General features: G+C 49.5%; 1 protein-coding gene across 7 annotated transcripts in view; it reads right to left on the reverse strand.

The window, feature by feature from the left end:
* The window catches only part of znf827 (zinc finger protein 827), a 69,930-nt gene that overhangs the window by 42,128 nt on the left and 17,802 nt on the right, over positions 1-10,000 (reverse strand). For all 7 annotated transcript variants that reach the window (XR_013121372.1, XR_013121373.1, XM_076975061.1 and 4 more), the window contains exons 3-4: positions 8,163-8,335; positions 7,125-7,563 (exon numbers count right to left, since the gene is read on the reverse strand). Coding sequence is in view for 5 of the 7 variants with exons in the window: in XM_076975061.1 (XP_076831176.1) it covers positions 7,125-7,563; positions 8,163-8,335 (612 nt within the window). In the remaining 2 variants the exon portion in view is untranslated. The remainder of the gene's footprint in view (positions 1-7,124; positions 7,564-8,162; positions 8,336-10,000) is intronic.

Consider the following 10,000-nt stretch of genomic DNA (forward strand, 5'->3'; position numbering starts at 1 on the left):
GCCACTTTCTACCATTGCCAAAGAAAGAATACAAGCTGGTGCCACTCTTGGACACACACACACACACACACCCCCCACACACATATACACACACCCCGCACACATACACCCCCCCCCCCCCACACACACACACACACAGAGCGTTGCTCACCCCCCTTTCTTTAGCTGATCTTCGATTTTCTGTTTTAATATTTTCCATCTCTTCTCTAGCGCCCCATAGTGGCGGTTCTCCCCATGGCCACACTACTCCCTGCAGACGTCTGAAGCCCCACAGCCCAACCCATGTAAACAAGTTCTGTGTAACCGTGCGGTTCCGTGTCATCACTCTACACCGCTCGCTGCTCACTGACGCAGCCCGGTGCGGTCAGCAGTGGGAGGGGTGAGTGGGCCGGCAGACCCGTGGGACAGAGGTGGGGGACAGGACACCGGCGTGGACGTTCACCGCACGCCGCGAGGAGAGCTTGTGACCTTCCCACTGAGGAGCAGGCGGTGGGCGGGGCGGTGCGAGTCAGACACCGGCTGGAAATGTCAGCAGTCAGGTGTCAGCAGGAGGACGGAGCGGAGTACGGTCAGCACCTGGGAGGGCGTCCTCTAATTAAGAGCGTGTCAGGTCACGTGTCCTATCAGACAGGGACAGGGCATTATACACACACACACACACACGTGCACGCTCCTCTCAAAGGTGCGCAGAGAAGTACAAGTTGGAGACGTGAGTGCAGAGACACAAAGTCACACCACTCTGGTGACCTTTTGGATTGCAGCTAAAAATAGGGAGAAATTTCCATTCGAATTCGTGTACCAGTGAGCACTGAATAATGTATCAGCTTCATCCGGGAGTTTCTCTCCTGCTTTTAGAGGCTGGAATACATAAAGCTCTCCTACATACCAAACATACCATGGGTGCCAAATTAACGAATTTTTTATCCATCAGAATTTCATAAATGTAACCCTAACACTAACCTCCATCACACACTGCTACACACCTACATCACACACTGTTACACACCTCCTGATATCATGATGTTCAGCACTAGTGAATGTGTTTATGATATCACAATGTTCAGCACTAGTAAGTGTGTTTGTGATATCACGATGTTCAGCACTAGTGAGTGTGTTTGTGATATCACGATGTTCATCACTAGTTAGTGTGTTTGTGATATCACGATGTTCAGCACTAGTGAGTGCGTTTGTGATATCACGATGTTCAGCACTAGTGAGTGTGTTTGTGATATCATGATGTTCAGCACTAGTGAGTGTGTTTGTGATATCACCATGTTCAGCACTAGTGAGTGTGTTTGTGATATCACAATGTTCAGTACTAGTGTGTTTGTAATATTACGATGTTCAGCACTAGTGAGTGTGTTTGTGATATCACCATGTTCAGCACTAGTGAGTGTGTTTGTGATATCACCATGTTCAGCACTAGTGAGTGTGTTTGTGATATCACCATGTTCAGCACTCTCTGGTCACTTTGGTGCCAAAGTCTCCAGTCTCCACCAACCACAAACCAGCACCCACTGAAATAAACATAGATTATAATCCAGGTCTGAAATAAATATGTATTATAATCCAGAGCTGTTTCCATTTGCTTGTTCATATTGATGCACTGAACGTTTGTTCCAGCCATGCTGACAAGAAAACACTAGTCTTAATACTTAAAATATAATCTCTAGTCAATAATAATCCACAGTGCATATTAATCGATAGGCAATAATAATCCATTGAAGAAAAAGGTGAGTAATGATAACCCTACTGTAATGAACTGAGAATCAGAGCCATTCACTACAATGATAAAACCTGATAACACAGAATAGTCAAGCCATTAATTACACACTACAGCAAACACATATTTGGGTTGAGGTGGCAGACTTCATCCGTTCATCACCCTGTTGATCAGCTCGTGGTAGCAGGTGATCCACAGTCCACTCCAACTTCCACTTCCCGACACACTTAAACGTGGTGAGCTGGAGGGTGTGTGAAGTGATGACCCAGTTCTGTGCTGAAACATGAACAGGACGAGATCTTCAGACGTAAAGGGGAACTTCTGCTGGGCTTCAAGTAACAGGACACACTCACACTCCTTCATCCTTCACTCACTCTCTCTCTCTCTCTCTCTCCCTCCCTCTGCACAGCTTTATCTTTCTTAATCTACTCAAGACACATACTTCGGACACACAGTTGAGACAATACTCATTAATGACATGTCATCACCTATTAAAATGGGCAGGTAGGCTCCGCCCCCATCGCCTCCTGGAGCCAAACCCTCACACTAGCACTGGTGTAGAGTGTGTGTGAGGTGTGGGGAGGTATGTGGTGTGTGTGTGAGGTGTGTCGGTGAGGTGTGTGGGTGAAGTGCTTTATGTGTGTGAGGTGTGTCGGTGAGGTGTGTGGGTGAAGTGCTTTATGTGTGTGAGGTGTGTGTGAGGTGTGTTGTGTGTGTGTGAGAGGTGTGTGATGTGTGTGTGTGAGGTATGTGTGTGTGTGTGATGTGTGTGTGTGTTTGTTGAGGTATGTGTGTGTGTGAGAGGTATGTGTGTGATGTGTGTGTGTGTGATGTGTGTGAGTGTGTGAAGTATGTGTGTGTGAGAGGTATGTGTGTGAGAGGTGTGTGTGTGTGTGTGTGTATGTGTGTGTGTGTGAGAGAGATGTGTGTGTTTGTGTGGGTTCTGGTGGGCACCGCGTTTCAAAGCACTTAATGGCCTTTTATCTCTGAATCAGAATGTGGATCAACGGGACAGTGAGTCTGCTGGTGCCTGTGTGAATCACAGGAGATCGAACAGACCCAAGAAGACCAGGCTGCCCCCCCCCAAAAGATAGTCCAATTATGTCAGAGGTCATGGAGAGTTCAGCGGGGGTGGGGCGTCCTGGGGGTGTGAAAGCCACTAACCCAACACTCGCTGTCATTTGATCCACTGCTTGTCCATCTTTTCCTTTAATCCCCCTGTGCTCCCTCTCTCCCTCCTTCCATCTCTCTCCCTCCCTCCTTCCATCTCTCTCCCTCCCTCCATCTCTCTCCCTCCATCTCTTTCTCCCTCTCCACTACACCTCACATGGTTCTCTCCTCCACTCCTCCCCCATGTGAAGCGTCTCTCCCTTCTGAACGCTGCCCAAGCTGATGTCTAAAGCGCTCCTGCCACCTGTGTGCTGGGTGTGTACTGGGTGTGTACTGGGTGTGTACTGGGTGTGTGCTGGGTGTGTACTGGGTGTGTGCTGGGTGTGTGCTGGGTGTGTACTGGGTGTGTACTGGGTGTGTGCTGGGTGTGTACTGGGCGTGTGCTGGGTGTGTGCTGGGTGTGTACTGGGTGTGTACTGGGTGTGTACTGGGTGTGTACTGGGTGTGTGCTGGGTGTGTACTGGGTGTGTGCTGGGTGTGTACTGGGCGTGTACTGGGCGTGTACTGGGTGTGTACTGGGTGTGTACTGGGTGTGTACTGGGCGTGTACTGGGTGTGTACTGGGCGTGTGCTGGGTGTGTGCTGGGTGTGTGCTGGGCGTGTGCTGGGCGTGTACTGGGCGTGTACTGGGCGTGTACTGGGCGTGTGCTGGGTGTGTACTGGGTGTGTACTGGGCGTGTGCTGGGTGTGTACTGGGTGTGTACTGGGTGTGTACTGGGTGTGTACTGGGTGTGTGCTGGGTGTGTACTGGGCGTGTGCTGGGCGTGTGCTGGGTGTGTACTGGGTGTGTACTGGGTGTGTACTGGGCGTGTGCTGGGTGTGTACTGGGTGTGTACTGGGCGTGTGCTGGGTGTGTGCTGGGTGTGTACTGGGCGTGTGCTGGGCCTGTGCTGGGCGTGTGCTGGGCGTGTACTGGGCGTGTGCTGGGTGTTTACTGGGCGTGTGCTGGGTGTGTGCTGGGTGTGTGCTGGGCGTGTACTGGACGTGTACTGGGCGTGTGCTGGATGTTTACTGGGCGTGTGCTGGGGGTGTGCTGGGCGTGTACTGGGCGTGTACTGGGTGTGTGCTGGGCGTGTGCTGGGTGTGTACTGGGTGTGTACTGGGTGTGTGCTCACCCCATATGGCATACTTGATTGGGAGTTCAGGAGTGTACAGGGTGTCAGTGACTGCACCCCCACGGCCCTGTGTGTGTGCACACTCTCAAGCGAGGGCGCGCACACACACACACACACACGCACACACACATACACACTCACTCCAGCAAGGGGGCACACACACACACACACACACACACACACACACACACACACACACTCCAGCAAGGGGGCACACACACACACACACACACACACACACACACTCCAGCAAGGGGGCACACACACACACACACACTCCAGCGAGGGGTGGGCGGAGCCATGGTTCCAGCCGGAGGGGGGTCACACTCTGGAGCCGAGGGCGCTAATCATGCCCAATTACAGATTCCTCCTTAATTATGAATTATGCATGAATTTTTAATTAATCTAATGTTGTGAAGGTTTTTCCTTTTTTTCCATGCCAAGATCTCAATCCAATTACTCTGCATTAAGTGGACGACCAGCAGCCATGTTGCTGACCCTGTGGTTGGACCCCGGGTGACCACCCCAACCCCCCTCACCTCACCACCCCACCACCCCTCTCACCCCACCCCAATACCACCACCACACACCACCACCTCCCCTCTCACCACCACCCCAACACCACCACTACCACCTCCACCTCTACCACCCCCTCACCCCACCCCAATACCACCACCACACACCACCACCTCCCCTCTCACCCCACCCCAACACCACCACCACACACCACCACCTCCCCTCTCACCACCACCCCAACACCACCACCACCACCACCTCCACCTCTACCACCCCCTCACCCCACCCCAACACCACCACCACACACCACCACCACCATCACCTCCACCACACACCACCACCTCTACCACCCCCTCACCCTACCCCAACACCACCACCACCAGCTCCACCACCCCTCTCACCCCACCCCAACACCTCCACCACCACCACCACACACCACCACCATCACCACCACCACCTCCACCACCATCACCACCTCCACCACCACCACACACCACCACCTCCACCACCATCACCACCACCACCTCCACCACCACCACACACCACCACCTCCACCACCACCTCCATCACCACCACCATTGGTGGCAGTTTTACACTGCAACTGCACCCAGCCCATTATGCCCTACTCTACTGCAGTGATCCTAATGCCCCCATAGTCGTTCCCATAACATTTTAGCATGTATAAGTGATGTGATGTAGAAATTCTACTTGTACCTTGTTAGACTTCAACCAGTGATATTTTCTCCTTTGGCAGAAGGCGTCTGTAAACTCTGAGCTTGTGTGAAGCCACCAGGGCCACAACACAAACCAGCAGAGGGAGAAACTACTTCTGAGACACCGATGCGGTTTTCATGCTTGATTTACAGCGGAGAAAGCGTATGACATATACACATATATATATATATATATATATATATATATATATATATATATATATATATATATATATATATATATATATATAAAATAAATGACCTTTACAGAAACCCATCAGTGCCACAGAACAGTTGAGAACTCCTGGATCTCCGTATGCGCTTTCATGCTCACAGTGTTCGGGGTAACCTGCACACTCTCATGTTGAAGATTTTCAGTGGATTTGTGAACTACAGGCACAGATCACAGGCTGTTGGCCTGTGAGCCATGTTGTCTTCAGAGGAGCAGACATGTGGTGAGGACAGCTCTTCCCCACATTTCTCCTGGATCACTCCAGAAGTACTGCTGTAGACCTTCCTCAAGCAGCCTTCAACATCTCTGGGCCAGTTTTAAATGGTGGTTATATGAGGTTAGTGTTATATGAGGTTGTTTTATATGAGGTTAGTTATTCAAGGTTAGGGTTCTATGAAGTTGGGTTATATAAGATTAGAGTTATATGAGGTTAGGACCAGGGCCGGAGTGGGACACATTTTCAGCCCGGGAGTTTCATGTCCAAATCCGGCCCAAAATTATTTTTCCCTCCCAATCGGCCCAAACTAGAGATTGACATGAGCCGGCCCATCGGGAATCCTCCCGAATCTCCCGATTAGCCACTCCGGCTCTGGTTAGGACTCTATGAGGTTAGAGTTATATGAGGTTAGAGTTATATGAGGTCAGGTTATTTGAGGTTAGTGTTCTACGAGGTTAGAGTTATATGAGGTTAGAGTTATATGAGGTTAGAGTTATATGAGGTCAGGTTATTTGAGGTTAGTGTTCTACGAGGTTAGAGTTATATGAGGTTAGAGTTATATGAGGTTAGAGTTATATGAGGTCAGGTTATTTGAGGTTAGTGTTCTACGAGGTTAGAGTTTTTTTTTTTTTTTTTTTTTTTTTACAAAGTGGATTGTTTATATATTCTCTGTATGGGTTTACTGTTTATTGTTATTTTTTTTTTATGTGAGATGTAAGGTGACCTTGAGTGACTTGAAAGGCGCCATTAAAAAATAAATGTATTATTATTATTATTATTATTTATGAGGTTAGAGTTATATGAGGTCAGGTTATTTGATGTTGGGGTTCTACGAGGTTGGGTGGCAGGTCATAATAGTAAGTAAGTAAAATGTATTTGTTTAGCACTTTTTACAAAGGCTATTGTCACAAAGCAGTGTTACACATGTCCAAGTCCAAGCCCCCAGTGAGCAAGTCAAAGCCAACAGAGGTAAGAATAAACTCCCTACAGCACGAGGAGGAAACCAGGAGAGGAAGCAGGACTCACAGAGAGGACCATCCTCATCCTCGCCCTCTTCAGCTTGGCAATGGACAGTAACAATATAAACATTAAGAAGTAAATAGTGAAATAACTAAACAAAAAAGTGAATAATGTAACTATTAATCTTCAACATCACACAGTAACTTTTAACTAAAACCCTTTAACATAAACAGGGTGGCAACACACAGGAACAGGGTGAGTGACGTCTGCCCTCTGTCTCTGTGCTACGCTAGCGTTCCTGCTTGTGCACAACAGGCTCCACTAACCACTGGGCTGCACTTCAGTGGGGTGATTGTGTTCCTATTTTTTTGCAGGATTTTGATGAATTTGTCAGACAAGCCAGCCGCATCTCAACAGCTGTTCTGGACATTACCGGTTCCGTCCAACCGAGTGCTCGTCTCACTACAGCAGCGTCCTACCTGACAGCTTCATCAGCAGGTCCGTGGCCGTCTTGGTGGTGATGTCAGGGCTGAAGAGCGAGGCGGAGCTGGAGGGGCTCACCCTGCGGCCCGACAGGTCCAGCGACCCGCCGCTGCTCCCAGGACGCTCTCTGCGCGGAGCGAGCGGGCAGGTCACCGCCACGTCCTGCGGCTCCTCTTTGATCTGAACGTGCTCGGAGGGCTGGCCCGGGGATGCTGGCAGGTGGGCGTGGTCCGGGGCAGGTGAGGGCGAGGCGGCCATGTTCTGGTCTCCCTCCGCCTCGTCCACGTCAGCACACGGCTCCTCCTTCACCTTCAGGTCAGGACGAGGGAAGTGCTGGTGACAACGCATGTGCAGCTTTAGGCTGAAGTGGCGGGACGAGGTGAAAGGGCAAAGTTCACACTGGAACGTCTCACCACGGTCCTGGTGCTGGTGCACCTGAAGAGAGGACAAAAGGGTACAAGCTTTGGTTAAGGCTAGGTTTAGAGATAGGGTAAGGGTTAGGGGTAGGGTAAGGTTTAGGGTTAGGGGTATGGTAAGGTTTTGGGTAAGGGTTAGGATTAAAACTAGACCAACAGTTAATGCAAACCAATGTCTCAGGAAAAAGTTTTCAGGGAAAATGATTAGTGCAAACAGACTTTACAAAAGAATAAATCAATCCAGTCACTTCAATTCTCCAAAGTAAGCCACATTTCATTACAGCAACAACAGCTACAGAGTTATAAGACTCCACGTTATTACACACACACTAAAATTACACACACACACACACACACACACACACACACACACACACACACACACACACACACACACACACACACACACACACTACAATTCTATTCAGGACAAAGTTGTTGGTGTCTCTTCTTAGCCGTGACACAGGTCTGTTTTGGACTGTACTGTGTGTTCACTTAGCCATACATTCCACACTAGATCATGAACACTAGAACATGAACTAAGGATTTCAAGACAAAGGTAAAGGTGGAAGGCATGTAAAAGGTCAAAGGTCAAGGGTTAGGGATGGTCCATCTCACCTTCATGTGTGACTTGAGATTGTCTTTGCGGGCGCAGCGGAAGGGACACAAGGGACACTGGTGGCTTTTCAAGCCTGTGTGTATCACCATATGCCTCTTCCAGTAGCTCTTCCTCTTAATGACCAAGCCACACACAGGACACTGGAAAGGCTTCCCGCCTTCCTCGGGCGACCCTGAGAGGACAGAACAGGAGAAACACAGCACACATCAACCTTTACCACTCCAGCCCTACAGCGAAAGGCCACACAGGGGCCAGGAAACGCCCATCTCCTCAGTGTACCATGTGTCTTCTACCACAAATGATCAAAAAAGTTCTGGGCTATGACACACCGAAGAGCCCAAGGTTTTAAATTCACCTGCTGGGCAGTGAAGCGTCCACGAGGGACCCACCTGCGTCCACGAGGGACGCACCTGCATGTCTGTTGGACACCCTGAGCCTTGATCACACCACTCAGTTCCAAAGACGCTTCTCGCCACAGAGACCAAACACTAGGAGGCTGTAGGAAGCAGATTATTGTTGTTGGCTCCATATCCGGTGTCCATTAGTGCCTAATTGGTCTTATTAGAAGCTGGCATGATTGCATTAGAAATTCTACGAGGCCCCTGTCAGGACAACTTCATAAGTATTCCAGTCGGGTTCCTTGAAAAACATCTGGTAATCAGTGTTTGGTGAAATTACCGCGCCCAGCCATTCATTGACCCAGGGTGTAAAACTTCGAGGCTGCCTATTTGCAACAATAAACCACCATCTGTGGCCCAACCTCTTGCGGTGAGGAGATCACCGTGGAAACTGCTCGTGAAGCAGAAAGCTTGTGAAGGTCTTTGGAGTGGAGGAGACAGCATGGCAGACATTAGCAGCTCTCGCAGGTGTTCTGTGTATTTCGCAAAAAGTGCGGTTTCAATATTAAGAAGACGGAATGGACGTTTTACCTGATAGAGTAGGCCAGGGGAGGGTCGTTAGGACCTGCCATTCTGGGCCTTGTGTTTAGATGTGGATTTGAACCTCGGCACTCTTTCTTACAACGTGAAGGCTTACATCGAACACTTGTGCCTGGTGTCATAATGGTTCCGATGGCCTTGAGGAATCTTGTCCAAACTTAGGGCTACGTTAAGACAGAGCGGATGACAGCAGGTGTCTCTGTGGTGTGTCTCTGGGTGAGTCACAGCAGAATTTGGCTTCATGATCCAGTCAGTATGGTTAGGGTCAGAATGGTTAGGGTAAGGGTCAGAATAGTTAGGGTAAGGGTCACAATGGTTAGGGTAAGGGTCAGAATAGTTAGGGTAAGGGTCACAATGGTTAGGGTAAGGGTCAGAATAGTTAGGGTAAGGGTCAGAATAGTTAGGGTAAGGGTCACAATGGTTAGGGTAAGGGTCAGAATAGTTAGGGTAAGGGCCACAAGAGTGTGTGTGGGTGGAGAGGAGGGTGTGTGGGAACACCCAGGCAAATCCAGTGGACCCCCAAGCTAGCAGAGAACTCCAAGCCTCCACGGCGAATTTCTCTTTCTCTCTCTCTCTCTCTCTCTCTCTCTCACACACACACACACACACACACACACACACACACACACACACACACACACACACACACACACACATTATATTGCCAAGTACTTTCATTGACTCACATATGAGCTTAAGTAACATCCCATTCCTAATCCATAGGGTTCAATATGACGTTGGTCCACCCTTTGCAGCTAGAACAGATTCTGAATGCTTCAGCATACCAAGATATTTTGGACAATTCCATGCTCCCAACTTTGTGTGAACAGTTTGGAGCTGGTCCCTTCCTCTTCCAACATGACCACCAGTGCACAAAGTCCTGACCTCAACCTGATAGA

The sequence above is a fragment of the Brachyhypopomus gauderio genome, chromosome 15 (genome assembly GCF_052324685.1).
Source record: "Brachyhypopomus gauderio isolate BG-103 chromosome 15, BGAUD_0.2, whole genome shotgun sequence".
Lineage (NCBI taxonomy): Eukaryota > Metazoa > Chordata > Actinopteri > Gymnotiformes > Hypopomidae > Brachyhypopomus > Brachyhypopomus gauderio.